Source organism: Echiichthys vipera (assembly GCF_963691815.1).
Source record: "Echiichthys vipera genome assembly, chromosome: 13".
In the NCBI taxonomy this organism is placed as follows: Eukaryota; Metazoa; Chordata; class Actinopteri; order Perciformes; family Trachinidae; genus Echiichthys; species Echiichthys vipera.
Genome location: NC_139838.1, coordinates 3045765 through 3061607, shown reverse-complemented (window position 1 = coordinate 3061607; position 15843 = coordinate 3045765). Strand labels below are relative to the sequence as shown.

The following is a 15843-nucleotide window of genomic DNA, read 5'->3' as shown; positions in this document are numbered from 1 at the left end:
GGCACAAAGAGGTATTTATTTAAATGATTTTTAAACAGTTTGTGAAAATTTTTTACACAGTTCTATGTAGGTTTGACCTGCTGAAGGCTGCACAGACAAAACAAATAGACAAGCATTGTAAAAATAAGAATTGAACTTAAATGCTCAATATTGCTGTTAGTTGTGTAAATATAACGTTAGCAAAGTGCATCTGCTTTAAAATGAAAAGAAAAACAAAAAAAAACATGACTCCCACTATCCCTCCCAACAACCCGTGTCAAGCGTAGTCACAGTAAACAACTAAGTAATTAAATAACATATAACATAAGAAGATTATTAAGGTACAATTAAACAAAATAGAGCAAAAACTGTAGATAACAGTAAAAATAATAAAAGTAATTAAAAAAAGGGGGGGGGGGCTCTCTCCTTCCCAGCATCATCAGGAGTAACAGTAAGACTATTACTTATAAGAGCCAGCAGTGGGTCCCAAGTTTTGTGGAATGCTGTGAAAGATCCCCTCTGTGAAAACCTTAACTTCTCTAACCTTAGACATTGTCAAATTTCTGGCAAGCAGGGTGGTAAAGGCCACGGTACAATGTGTAGTGATTGGTGAGATTGTTAGATGGAGGGAGCCCAAATCTGTGTTAAGAGCCTGTTTGAGGGTTTGAAATATATCAGACCAAAATTCAAAAAGCTTTGGGCACATCCAGAACATGTGTGCATGGCCGGCTGGGGACTGCTTACAGCGGTTACAAGCATCAGTGTGACTAGGGTCTTAGCCAGTTTAGCGTTGGTGAAATATATGGAGCCATCCACTGTAATAAGCCGTGTCTGGCACAAATAGGGGACGAGTGGACCAGTTTTAGAATGTCCCGCCACTGGACCTCAGTAATGGCTACCCTCAAATCCTTTTCCCGTGCATTTGTAGGTGAGGCAGTGGGGACTGGGCTCAGAGGAGCAATCTTATTATAAATGACAGATATCAGTCGTTTGGGTTGTATGTTGAGAGACAGGAATTGGTCCATCTTACCTTCAGGGGGGTGGTTCGGAAAATGTGGAAGTTCCTTTGGGATAAATTGTCTCATTTGAAGGTATCGAAAAAGTGGCTATTAGGCAAGCTGTATTTGTCCGACATAAATGCAAAGAACGCAAAAACACCTTCTTCATACAGGTCGTGAAGCGTTTTGAGGCCCTTATCTGACCGTATGCGAAATGCAGGGTTGGTGCAGGAAGGGAGAAATGCATAGTCATTCCAAACTGGGGCAACGATCGAAGCCCTTTGCAAGCCGTACTGGTTCATGAACTGGATCCAAATTTTAATGTTATTGGCGACAACCGGATTAGATGAGACCTTATGGGCAGTTATGGGGAGCTGTGAACAAATCGTAGAACGCAAAGAGCAGGAAGAAGATGTTATCTCAGTCTGAGCCCAGGGCAGGCGGACGTCTGTAACTCCACCGCAGAGCCAATATAAGATGTATTAATGTTGCAAGCCCAGAATTAGTGGCAGAAATTAGGGAATGCTAGTCCCCCTTCAGGTGTAGGGAGTTGTTGTTTTTTGTATGTTTTTGATACGGGTTGGTTTATTCTGCCAAATAAAGGTGTTAAGTTGTTGGTCTAGATCAGCAAAAAAATGTCATAGCAAAAAAGACAAATTGGGAGGTGTTGAAAAATATACAGAAACTTTGGTAAAATTACCATCTTAATAAGATTAACCTGGCCTGCAAGGGACAGGGGGAGAGCCGCCCATCTAGACTGACTTGAAGTCTGACTTGCATTTATCTAATAGCAGCTGGAAGTTCTTTAGAAAAGGTCCCTGAAAGAGCTGGGGATGAACAACCCCAAATACTTGAACCCCTTGTTAGCTGTTTTAAACGGGAATAGAGATTGTGGGAGTGATCTCACAGAGTTGTTGACAAAAAATAGATCACTTTCCTGAATATTCATCTTATACCCCAATAGGTGCACAAACTGATCCAGGATTGATAAAACTGGGAGGAAGGAGGATGTGGGGTTTGACATAAATAAGAGAAGGTCATCGGCATATAAGGAGAGTTTGTGGACTAGACCAAAACGAGTGATACCTTCAAACTCATTCTGGTTTCTAAACCAGATGGCTAATGGTTCGATGGCTATGTTGAACAACAACAGGGAGAGCGGACAGCCCTGCCGGGTCTCAAGTTTAAGAGGAAATGTGCTGAATAGGCACCGAGGCAGAGGGGGTTACATACAGAAGCTTAACCCAAGAAATAAAATTAGAATCAAAGCAAAATTTCTTCAAAATGTAAAATAAAATACAGGCTTTCTCTGTATCCAGTGCCACTACGACCTTGGGAGTGTCTGACCCCGGTGAGAATATGATGTTGAGCAACCTTCTGGTGTTGCAGAGTGGATGTCTTCCTAATATAAAGCCTGTCTGGTCTAGTGAAATTATTGATGACATAACACTTTGGAGGCGAAGGGTGAGGACCATAGCAAAGATCTTACATTCTACGTTTAAAAGTGAGACCGGTCTGTAGCTGCCACATGAGGTAGGAACCCTGTCTTTCTTCAGGAGCAATGAAATAGATGCCTCATCCCGGGAGTCTGCCTTCAGTAAAGGAGTCATTGAATATTCCTACAAGGATGTTAGCATGGAGTACGCCTTAAAGAACTCGACTGTAAAACCATCAGGACCAGGAGATTTACTGTTTTGCATAGAATTGATCATTTCATGCACCTCCAACAGAGAGCTGGGTCTACCGAGTTCCCTTGAGATATTTATGTCGATCTGAGGGTGTGTTAAACGGTCCCCACCCATGATAATGCGGTGACTGTCGGCATATGGGATTTTTGCATATAGCCTTGTAAAAAACTGTTCATCATCCCAGGTGGGCGCATAAACCGAAACTAAGACCACTGGTGTGTTCTGGAGCGTGCCTGAAACTATGACATAGCGGCCGTCAGTATCTTGGATTACATTTGTCGGTTCAAACAGGACCCTTTTATGAATGATGATAGCTGCCTCTCTTACTCTATCTGTAAATTTGGAATGGAATAAGTGACTCATCCACGCCCTCTTAATACGTGGGGTGTTTTGAGATTTGTTTCCTGCAGAAACATCACATCCCCTTATAGGTGCTGTAACTGTGTCAGGACCTTACCGATTTTGATCGCGTTGTTCATGCCCTTAGTATTACAGGAAACTAGACGCACTCCAGTACCTGTCTATACAGTATTAGCCATAGGAAAAATAATAATAAGTTAGAATGACACTGCGTGACCGGAATTATTCTGTAGTAGTGGAGGAAGAGAGTGGGAAGAAAGGGTAAAAAAAATAAATAATAATAATAATAATAAACACACACAAAACAGAACAAAACAACATTAAAGGGAACAAAACAATAACATTTGTGACCAATCTGAGGGCTACTCCCATAGAGAAAGACATCATCCTGCTCGCAACTAACAGCTAAACCTAAGGATTAGAGCGCATAGGCTGTATCAATCAGTGATGGCTGCTGGTCTTTCAATGAGGGCAAGCTTATTTTTCCAGCCTACATCATAAATGCGTTAGTTTATTTATATGTAAATTCTACCCTTCGTTCCTTTCCAAGAAAATGATTTGTGACCTTATCGTACCAACAAGGCATCTTTTCCAGGGACTTGACCAGTGTCCTCTCAATGGCCAGCAAAGGTAGGCTGCTTAAACGTCCTTGGCACAGCTGGAGCTGCTGTGACCGCCTGTGAATTTGAGTGATCGTGACGGGGGGAGAAGCTCCGCAGCTGCCGCTGCTCGTTGGGGAAAGAAGAGTGGCAGAACAGAGTGGCTAGTCATTTTTAACGAAGACAAAGTTGCTGAGGATCGGTAAAGTCTCCGGATCAGTTAAGAACAACGGAATGAAAAACTTGGAAAATGCTCCGGTGGATGTTTATTCTTCAAGATCGCTGATTCTCTCATTTAGCTGTCAATCAAAAACAGATTCAGCCGCAGACAGCTCATCCAATCATCATGCAGAAGCTGAGCGTACGGGCCAGCCCCAGAATTTCACCACTTTTTTTTCTTTCTTTTTTTTGGTTACATTTTAGGGGAAGCTGAGCTTCCCTTGCTCTTGTATATCTCTCGTAGGCCACCACTACACATTATACACAGTGCATGGCAAGTGTCAGACCTCAGCAAAACGAGTGAGCAACAGAAAGAAAACTACTTCACATAAACCTGTGGCGGTGGTTGATAAAAATTTAAATCTTGAAATCGACATGTAGATGAGCTTCCAGTTCTTGGCACAAGTGCCGATTAAAGATAAGAATATCAGCAACCAGGGGCGGAGGCCATCGGGACAACCGGGAGATCTCCCGGTCGGCCGGTGGCCAATTAGCTCAAGCGATCCGGCCGGCAGACTACCCTGCGCAGCCGTGTGATGTTCATGACTGGCCCATTGAGTTAAAACTCTTCAGAATCAAGCATGTTCCTGTGAAAATCTCAGAAATCTCTATAATCCGTAGATACAGAGAGTCCTACCACTATATATAACACTAGTTTTGTTTCTACATCTCACTCACGGTTGCTACACTGTCACACTCACTCTCATTAATCCAGCCTACTGATTTTTATTTAGCCTCCTGTCTTGATCTAATTATTTTTATTCATATTTATTGGATGGGTTGGGCCCGTTGTGGGCCCGTGCAGTCCGAATTGTTCAAGTGGACTTTTGCGTCCCACTCCGCCCTGTCAGCAACCCGTCAGGACTGTAACTACTAATGCTGCGGAAAAAAAAGCCAACTCTGGCACGTCTGGGGCTGGTTAAAGCTCAGCTATACAGTCAGCAACACACCAACTCACGGTTATCCAGATAACATGACAGTGGCTCGTCCATGGTGAAATCATGAGCCCATCAGGTCTCCTCCACGCGGGTGGATGCTATGAAGGCTTTTGCCTCAGTGAGCGTAGAGAGCCTTTTCCTCCCTCCATCCTTCATCACGATGACAAGCCTGGCAGGGTATAGCAACCCGGGTTTGAAGCCCAGGTTATAAAGCTCCCACATCACCTCTCAGTGTTTCTGCCGTTGTTCCACCACCTCTGGCGCGTAGTCCTCGTAGATGGCAATGGGGGAGCCTCTGTACTGCAGCTTGCCTCTCCAGGTGTGGGCTTCACGTATGATATTCTCCTTCACCTGGTACCTGTGCAGTCTGATGAAGTGTGGCCGTGCTCTCTGCCCTGGCTGCGGCTACTCGGATAGCGCACGGTGAGCCCTGTCCAGTCTGGGGGTGATTCCAGGAAGCCTAAAACCTCATGAGCAGCTCCGCGAAGAAGGCTGTCGGCAGCGGCTCCTCCACTGATTCAGGTAGGCCAATGACTCGGATATTATTTTGCCCGCTGCTGGACTTCCAGGAATAGGAGGAATAGCCGCCATGCTAATCTCGCCACCTACCTCATCTGTGGTGCTAACCTTCGCCCCCTGGTCTTTTACAGTCTGTCTGGTCACATACATTGGCATGTTTCGGTGGTGTATCCATCAAACGAGACGAATAATATTATTTAGTGTGACTTTCGGGGTCCCGAAACGGGAAATTATAAAAAGCTGCGGAGTGAGAACCAACACGTTTCTACTCCATCTCAGCCAAACCAGAAGCCGAAGAAGCACTCTAATAATTTATAAATACATACATATAGGATACATATGATAGTATACCTTTTAAGCTATGATCACACTGTTTTAGATAGATGCGATGACATCTCAAGAAATGCAAGCAACACGCTGCTTGATCATACTTGGAGTCTAGCCCTCGGCTCAGCCTACTCCACTATGCTAAATGCAAAGTTATGCTAGTTCTAACCAAGGGTTTGAATGCTTTTAAAAGAACAGAAAATAGCTCTCAGATGAAGTCTGTGGCTCTTAAAAGATCTGTTGTGTTGTAGTGAGATCAGGCCGTCAGTAATTTAACCTCTGAAGTCGCACAGGGTGCTACCAGGTCTCTGGTAGATCGGACCAGGATACGCTTCACTGACGGCTTTCTTCTCCTTCTTTTTCTGGATTTCCGCAGATTAGATGCCTGAAGACACGTTTCTGCCCTCCACAGTTCATAGTTATATCCATTATATTATATACATAGGAACAGTCTGGTTTCCCTCAAAGACTGCAACAATGGCGGCTTTGGTGATCCCCAGGAAGGATCACAGAGAGCTTCGATGGCGCTTACCGCAATCAACGCCGATTGGCTGCCGTGGCGTGAGCATGCTTCCATCAGCATTAGCCTGGCTGCAGACAGTTTTAATTCGTCCATCTTGGGTTAATAGAGAGTTGCAGTGTGTCTTAATTATTTGAGTATCCTATAAAAGCGCGTTCCAATCTGACGAGGGAAACTTTACACACTTGTGTTGATAATCATTGAATATTATATAAGCTACCTTGAGCTCAAATGCTGTTTTTTAACCATGACTTAATCACAACTGTTACATTGTAGCCACACGGATGAGTGACTAATGGGATAGAAGAATGTATCTAAAGTAAACATAGATGAAGGCTGACAGTGTTTTCTGCCCCTCAGACAGGAGGTGTTGCCTCAGGTTTCCACCATGTGGTCATCAATGACCTTTCAGCACAGAGACTCCTCCACATCAAGGGCCGGCGGGTCGTCAGGGCCACCCAGGTCCTTCTCAGCTGGACCAGCTTCAACAGCGGAGACTGCTTCATTGTTGACCTCGGAGATGTAAGGACACTGTGTTTTCTTGCTCTATGTTTGGAGGAGGAGGAGTTTTGATCAAACTGGAATATCCATAGACATATTTATGTGATGTCCCTCACTGCCTTTGTCTTCACCAATTTTTAGAAGATCTATCAGTGGTGTGGATCCAAGTGTAACAAGTATGAGCGACTAAAGGCAGCACAAGTGGCCACAGGTATCCGTGACAATGAGAGAAACGCCCGTGCCACACTGGTGGTTGTAGAAGAAGGAAATGAACCATTTGAGTTAACTGATGTAAGTATCAACTTGTTCCGTCATCAATAAAAACCCATATGCACTTATTTTTCACAGGCGCATGACTTCTGTGCCTTATGTACATATCTGAAGTCAGAACAGGGTTAGTCTAGCTTAACATAAAGAGCGGAGGCAGGGGGAAGTAGCTAATCTGGCTCTGTTCAAAAATTCCAAAATGCATAATAGCTTTAAAGCTCACTGATTATCATACCATTATCTATATTTTGACTATAAAATATAAAACAACAGGATTTTTGGAGACTTTGGGTTCTGGAACAATTTTTTTTTGATGAACAATCCATCCCAGCCAGCCCCAGCACTTCTTTGTGGCATCTAAAGCTATCAGGCAGGTTGACAGCAGAGACTGTATATTAAGATGTACAGCATGACCACTCCCTGAAAGCGACAGCTCATTTTTTTAAGTTACCTCGAGTTTCAGAAAATCTTCTCACGACAATAAAATGGCTACTATGAGGACTAAATCATCACACATTAATACAACTGAGCGCATTGAATCCACAAACCTCTCAGTCAGTCACAGTCTCGGTCAGACCCAGTTTATGCACCTCATGTGTGTTTATGGACCCCAGTATATAGAAATATTCAAACACACCGTTTGAGAATAGGCCCGAATAAGTAATTTTTACTGCAGGAGAACCACACCCCCTCACCCCCCAGTGTCGTGTTTTTTCATTCTGCAGGCCTGAATAAACTGAATATTTACCATCACTCACCACAAATCATCCACTACTACAATATGCTATATAATGCCCTGCTGATGGAAATGGATAATTTGTGTTTAACTTGTTAGCCTGCATCTAGAGTCATGAATAACCTTGCTTGTAATACATTTTTCACCCTAACAGGTCCTTGGAGTCAAGCCAGAGCTATCAGAGGGAGATAAGGATGATGATACAAAGGCAGACCTGTCCAACAGGAAAATGGCTAAACTATACATGGTACAGTATTTACGCATATACCAGTGATTGAATTCAACTTATGTCTGGCTAAAACTGAAACTGTCACGCCGTGGTGAGATTTGTCCTGTCTTTGGGTTTTTTGTCTTGTGAATTTCCTGTTTTATTTTGAAAGATAACTCTCCTCTCGTTTCAGGCCACTTGCTCTTCCTCTTGTGTCACCGGTCTGACGTCATTCCCTGATTCCCGATTGTTTCCACCTGTGGCTCCCCTTCCCTCATGTGTATAAAGTCTGTGTCTTTCCCCCTGTTCTGTGCCAGATTATTTCGTACCTTGTGTGGAATGTATCCAGCGTTTTGTCCCACAGTCTTGTTCATGCTTTCAAGTTCTGTTTCCACGTTCAGGTTTTTGTATTCCTTGTTTCGGTCCAAGTAAGTTTTCCGTTTTTGAATTATCTTTATTTTTTCCTCCTGGTTGGAGCGTCTTTATTTTGTACTTTGTTTTATTACTGACGACTTTTGTTTTGTTCCTCCTGTGCGGAGTGATTTTTTTTTTTTTTTTTTGCGACGTCCCTGTCTAAATTCAGTGTTGATCCGCGAACCTCCGCATCTGAGTCCTCTTTCCTGCCTGGGCCTCAAAGAAACTTAAAACAAAAGTAAGTGACCATAAATTGATTGACTTAGCAGGAAGTGTTCAGAGGATAAATACAATAATTAACAATATGCTAGGGAAATGGATGTATTTATTCAACCAGTCACATTAAATTAGATTTTGAGGAATCTTATCTCATAGCTTTTATGGTGTGATACGTGGATATCCAGGTTAGCTTGTTGGGTTTGTTGATTTGACACCAGCCCAGATTTTTCTGTTCTGCATAACTTTGTTCAACTTTATTCAAATTATACATTTGTACTGTTGACTCGTCTTGTAGGTAAAAATGTGTCCAAAGTTCACCAAACTAGAACTTTACTTAAAAATTTGCACAGATTTACTTCACTCCCACGAGTGAATTTGATAAGGCATTTTGACACTTTTCTTTTGTAATCTTAAAATGCTCCTAATAAGCGTATGGCACACTGAACTGTAAAAGAAATCCACCAGGTGTTGAAACTCATTAATATTTAATTCTCATATTTCTGATAAAGGTCTGCCTAATCGTTTTATTTGGTCCCAATAAAGTTATTTGCTGAGCTTCCTGTCTGTCATCGTTGCAGCGTCCCTTCCAGTTGCCTACAGGAAGTCAGTTGCTGCTTGTGAGTCGCGTGACTCTCTGCAGAATGGTAGAGCGTTCTGTGAAGGATAGCCAGGAACGGCAAAGAACTGATGTGTCAAGAGGCAAGACAAGAGTTAACATGGGCTCTGCTTTCAAGCGATGACGGAGCCTAATGCAGCTTTATCCGGAGCTAAAAAGAGATAAGATGGTCGCAGAGTTTCAGTCATCAGTTACTACAGTTCTGTAATACTATGTTATTTGTGCAAGTAAGTATAGCGTTAGTGCTAATGTCACTGGTAGTGTAAACAAACCAGCCGTTTTAATTGCGCTGTTCACTTTCTCACTGCATGCATCAGAGGAGTAGGGAGCATCGGAGGTCAGGCAGGGGGAAACTTTGGAGGGATGCGGAGTTGTTCATGTTCAAAATTTTTCAAAGTGCTGTGCAACATTAACCTGACTCTCGCCAGATGAATTTCGTTCCTCCACACTTCCCTCATCCATCTGGGATCTCTCCACTGGGAAGCGATTTCAGGAGGTTGGGCCTTATCAAAATACCTTGCATATGATTGGATAAACCACTTGTCCGTCATCTTTGTTGAAGTGCTACTTCAACCACTCACATTGAAACCAACCCGTGACACTGATGAGAGCAACGCAGGGAAAAGCCAAACAGAACAGCTGACACCAACAAAAGCCTTCAGAGCCGTTCGCTGGTGTTCTTTAAAGAAGAAATATTCTCTAGATCAGACAATAAAGATGAGACGGAAACATCCATGTTGACGCCTGCTTCCTCGATGCAAGCCGCCATTGTTGTCTGAATCACAATAGTCGTTTCTCTGCTAAATCACATCTATAAAACCCTGCCCGGCGGTCCTGATTGGCTCGACCATTTTTTGCGACAGTAAAATCACTCTGCAATGGAGCGATTCCAGATGTTTGATTGGATCTGGTGGTCATCTGGCGAGCGTCAGGTTAATGCAACATGCCAGAAAGGTAAGAATAGCTTTAAATCACTTAAGTGCCACTAAAAACCTGTAACAGCCCCCAGCTGATAGTGTGTTTGTATGTTACTAGGTATCTGATGCATTAGGATCCATGACAGTGAGCGTTGTGAAGGAGGAAAACCCATTCCTCCAGAGTGACTTGCTCTCAGATGACTGCTTCATTCTGGATCATGGCAGAAACAAAATTATATTTGTATGGAAAGGTAATCAGACAACGTTTAAACATTGGCTTGAATGGTTTATTGTCTTTGACTGTGCAGCTGTTTGGGTTTTTTCATAGAATTTATCTCTGACAGGGCAAAAAGCCAACCCCAATGAAAGAAAGGAGGCCATGAAAACAGCTGAGGGCTTTCTCAAACAGAAGGGCTACCCAGAAAACACACAGGTTTCACTGTCTTATGTACTTTAAATGTACTTTATATGTAGTTTATTTAATTCTTTCAATGAAATTTCAGTCAAAATACTTGGCTCTTGATGAAAAAGAAAAAAAACCTATGTAAAAATAGTGTGTTGCTACTGATGGTCCTGCAGATCCAGGTGTTACCAGAGGGAGGAGAGACTCCAATGTTCAAGCAGTTCTTTCTGGGCTGGAAGGAAAAAGACCAGAGTGAGGGTTTTGGGAAGACATTTGTCACTGAGAGAATTGCAAGAATCCAGCAGGTGGAGTTTGATGCCTCCAAGCTCCACAAGTCCCAACACATGGCAGCCCGGTACAACATGGTGGACGATGGAAGTGGAGACACACAGGTGATTGAGTATACAAGTAGTTGACATTTAAAAAAAACAAAAAAACAACATGCTGATGCTGTGTTGTTGACAGTTACATTAAACAACAAATTTCACTGGAGACTTGGATTCGGTTCATGTTCTTTGTTCCCTGCATGACTGTAGTTACAATATGAATGCACTTATTTTAACTCCACGTACAATCTTTTTCTAATCCTACAGCAACTATAGTAATGTGTCATATGATGTGAGTGTAATAGTTTGAATTTGCAGGGCTACCCAGCGCATTTACAAGTGACACCAAGGGGTCCTGAAGTTTATTGTTGTGGTTGGTGTAGTACAAACCAGAGCTAAAAGAAGGGTAAATCTTACTTAAATTCATCAGACAGGCACAAAAATAAAGTGACAGTGTTACTCTGTACCTGCTGGTGTCAACAGGCAACTGCTTGCTAACACAGCCGTAAAAGCTTTCTAGTGTGAATGTCAGATTTTGTGTTTAGAGCTTGGTCCACTGCCCCAAAATGACCACAAAAAAATGTTCATACTGAATTGGCTCTGAATAATTTAATAATGCTTTGTAACACTTTACAGGTCTATATTTCCAATATGTTCCAAATATTTTTTCCGTCGTAGGTTCTTGGAAAGAAATATGCAGAGATCTTCATTATGCTTGCAGTTAATTGGAAAACAATTACTCTACAATGTTTGTATACAATAACGCAGTTTATTCCAGGAAATTACACTCTAAACAATGTTTTATCCAAAGTTTAAAGAAAAACGTAGGCGATTAAACTCAGTATTTATTTCATCTGATGACAGAAAAACAAAGCGAACAACATCCTTTACTTCTTTGGCGGCCATGGGGGGGGGGGGGGGGGGGGAGTGTGAACTATAACTTGATCTGTGATCATTATAAGCCATATAATTACGATCTGGAGTTTGGAGAAGAAAATCTAGCCCTATGAAAGACCTTTTTAGCAATTTCGAGCAATAAAATCTGGCCAGAATGCTCTCATTGACATTATCATTACACTTTTCAGATCTGGAGGGTGGAGAGCAGTGGCAGAGTTCCTGTTGACTCAAAGAGTTACGGTCAGTTCTACGGTGGGGACTGTTACATCATCCTCTACACTGGGAAGAGGCAGGTCATCTATACCTGGTATGACACCGCTCAGTCACTGAGCTGATTTTGCATAAGCAACTAAGTGTGACATCCTCTGTGATATGCTCTAAAGCTCTGCACCAAGCTTCCTTTTTCATGTGATCCTATCTGGTGTATTTCCATATTAGTCAAGCATTTCAGTAAAAATGAAACTTAAAACAAGGAAAACACTAATTGACTGAGCCAGAAGTAATCAGAGGATAAATACCATAATTGGCAATATGCTAGGGAAATGGATTTATTGATTCAACCAGTCACATAAAAATAGGTAATTGAGGAATCTTATCTCATAGCGTTTATGGTGTGAGGCCCTGTTCTGCATACGTGGATAACCAGGTTAGCTTGTTGGGACTGTTGATTTGACACCAGCCCAGATTTTTCTGTTCTGCATAACTTTGTTCAACTTTATTCAAATTATATATTTGTAGTGTTGACTATTGTCTTGTATGTAAAAATGTCGGTCCAAAGTTCACCAAACTAGAACTTTACTTAAATTCACTTGTGGGAGTGAAATAAATCTGTGCAAATTTTTGATAATTGCAGCAAATCCTTTGGACCAAAATGAGTTTGCAGCAAAACTATTCATCCATAGCGAAGATAGATTCTAAGTATAAAATTTAGTGAATGAAACAAGTTCTCTTAAATCACTTTTAATTGCCACTAAAACCAAATGCTTTTCAATTGTTAATTCAATTCAATGCTCTGCACCAAGCTTCCTGTTTCATGTGATCATATCTGTTGTGTATTTCCATATTAGTCAAGCATTTCAGGTGCAATCTGTTATGTTTATGTTCTATCTGTATCTTTGTTCTATTCTAATATCAACCATTACATTTCAACAAGTCAACACTTTTTATATAAATGAATTAAATGGCTCTTGCCGATCACTCCACAGAGAATTATCACAAACTCTGCAGTTCCCTTCAGATCTACGGAGATTTTTTCTTTTACAGCACATTAAATTATTAATGCAGTAGTATGAACTGACTTTTTTGGCCACATACCACATTAGCAGACAGGCAGCTACCACAACAGTGACATATCATCACCTTATAATATTGCGGTATGGGTTAACAAACACTGCCTGTTAACACAACCAGCAGATACAGAGTAACATTTATTGCGAGTTGCTTCTAGTTCTGGGTTGGTCTCCAACAACTGCAAAAAATATCTGCTCCATTTGTTAGTTTTGTCTTTTTTTGGTGCTGGGTAGGTAGTGTGCAATGCATGAATTGGACCAGATGATCATTGAACGTGTCTTGGATATATTTATATTTACCAAGCCCCCACCACAGCGACTTCCTGGTTGATCCAATAAAGAAGTGTCAAAAACTACAGTTCTGAGTGTCCACTAGGGGCTAGGTTTCATATTAGAGCAGTTTCTCATTGACCCCCATGTTAAACAGACAATTTTCACAGCATAATTAAACCTATTTAAGGCCTAGTACAAAAAACATTCTAATCTGTATGTTTAGACACAGGAAATTAAAAAAAAAACCTCCCGTTCCCTCCTGGTCCCGGAAAAAATCTCAACATTGACTCCCACTCCCCTTTATTTAGTAATGTGTTCTGTTAGCCTAGCTTCCGGGCGGTGGTGCTAATGTGGCTAATTCAGTAAAGTATCCCCCTCCCCCCAACGTCACATCAATGCCCTTTTATGGTCAGAGGAGATGAGGAGTAAAAGTCTGACAAGATGGCGACTCAGAGGTGAATATGATTGGATCAAGTTGCGAGAACGGGCCCCAACGGAGAGGCTACGTCCATTTTTATACAGTCTATCATATTTGCATACATTTAACTGTACAAATCCCTTCAATGTATTTTTTTATGTATATCACTACATAAAAAACACAACATTTCTAGTTTATACATTATGTTTACACAGTACACTTTCAGTTGGTGTTATTGTAGAATACAGGTATATACAATATTATAAACATTATCTGTTGGCCAACAGATTGAATCAAAAATGAAAGGGAATATAATGTATGGACAACAGTGCATCTATTTAGCTCAGATGATGCCGTCACATCAAATGTCACCTTGAAGTACAGTTTGTCAGATCAACATAATTTAAGTATAACAGTAAAAGTAAATTTCTTCCTTTATCCTCTTGTAAATAAACATTCCCCATTAAAATAATACACAGCATGACGGAACAAAGAGGGAGACAAGAAGCATGAGAATAGTATGTGATTTGGTAAGTGTTGGTGGTGGAACGCAACAACCTTTATCCTCTGAATCTACTAATGGTTCAGTTACCATCAGTAAGTTATTTCATGGTCCCCTATTTTTTTTCTGCTTGTTTCTTCTAGTGTTTTTTATCCATGTAAACACAGACATTTTCAGTGTTGTTACTCTATGCCTTTACTTAAACAGGTGCCGGTACATAATAAGAAGTAAGGATACTCATGCCGGAAAAAAATCACAAGTGCCAGTAGCCTGCTATGTGCTCCTGATCAAGATTTTTTTAAATTCTTATTTAACCTTTATTGATAAAGGTTATCTCATTGAGACAAGGTCCCACTGTTAAGAGAGACCTAGTTAACACACGACAGAAAAACAACACAAAGTTACAGATGTGCTACTTGGTGGTTCTGCACGTGTAGTAGCACCATTTGATAGGGTTCTTGCAGTATACGTGGAGTGAGTAGTAGTGTAATTAAATATTAAATAATATATTTATATAGTTGGACAACACCTGTTATGTCACATATTCACTTGACCCCTTAATATAACAGCATTGATTAGTTCAGCTTAATGGGATGCTCATCATTGTTACATGTCTCTTTCTGGCCTGTAGGCAAGGAGCCAGGTGCTCTTTGGATGAGCTAACAGCCTCTGCCTTCCTGACAGTAGAACTGGACCGTTCACTAGGAGGACATGCAGTTCAGGTACAGCTAGTTTGAAATGAAAATTAACAACTGATGCCTGAAAAGTTCATGAATCTGCATCTCTGTCTAATTAAAGCAGAAATAGGTTACTTTCTATAAAAAAGTTATTATTTTTGCTGAAATTGTCACTATATCCTGACACCAGAAGGTAAGTAAAAAAATTCATGTAGCTCAGCCTGCTGCTCCCTGGGTGCTCTTGATGGCATCTGCTAGATTCCACTGCACCTCACCTAAACTAACCAATCAGAGTCAAGGAGTCTCTGACAGTGTCAGTAACTGCTCTGAACTCCAGTCAAACTGTGAAAGTAGACAGCGCTGATATGACTCAATATTCTATTATATTGCATATTTCTCGCATAAAGTGTTTGCAGAAACACATTTGGTAACTTTTTAGCTGTAAAATGAGAAATGTTCTCAACTGAACATTAATGAGGGAAACCTACTTAAGCTTCAATCAAATGGGTTTTAAAGCAAACAAGGGAATTTCCCAAACAGTTAAACTAGTCCTTCAAAAACAGCAACCAAACATTGTACAATAATTGTGCTAAAAGTATAAAAAAATATATATAAAAACAAAAGACTTGGAGGCTGTCTCAGATTAGAGCAAAATACGGTAAAGAGAAGTATTGGTATCACAAAAGGATAGGGTTTAACAATATCTTCAAGGGCAATTCAATTCAGTTTTATTTACAGTGCCAACAAGTTATCTCTAATAAAAAGGTTTCCTATTTCATTTAGTACTTCTAATCAGCCAACAGAATCAGAATTCTCTTTAGTGTCATACTTGGTACAATGAAATTTTGTATGGCTTTTCCCGTACATATATCAAAACAATAAATAAAATGGGAATAGAAATAGAAACACAGTCAGTAGGCAGCAGCTGGCAAATAGCGTAAAAAAAAGGGAAGATTCATTTTCATGTGTGTAAATAAAGGATAATATGGTGAAATTTATTTTTTTTAAATGGGCTCAGACTTCGTTTTAGTTC

The 15843-nt window shown here is 41.0% G+C and overlaps 1 protein-coding gene across 1 annotated transcript in view; it reads left to right on the top strand.

The window, feature by feature from the left end:
- Positions 1–15843, top strand: part of scin (scinderin) — a gene marked incomplete at its 5' end in the record, with an annotated part of 50637 nt that overhangs the window by 20302 nt on the left and 14492 nt on the right. Inside the window, 8 exons of the mRNA XM_083925477.1 lie at positions 6508–6669; positions 6790–6939; positions 7806–7898; positions 10144–10276; positions 10370–10458; positions 10605–10820; positions 11840–11958; positions 14765–14855. Coding sequence (XP_083781603.1) covers positions 6508–6669; positions 6790–6939; positions 7806–7898; positions 10144–10276; positions 10370–10458; positions 10605–10820; positions 11840–11958; positions 14765–14855 — 1053 coding nt within the window. The remainder of the gene's footprint in view (positions 1–6507; positions 6670–6789; positions 6940–7805; positions 7899–10143; positions 10277–10369; positions 10459–10604; positions 10821–11839; positions 11959–14764; positions 14856–15843) is intronic.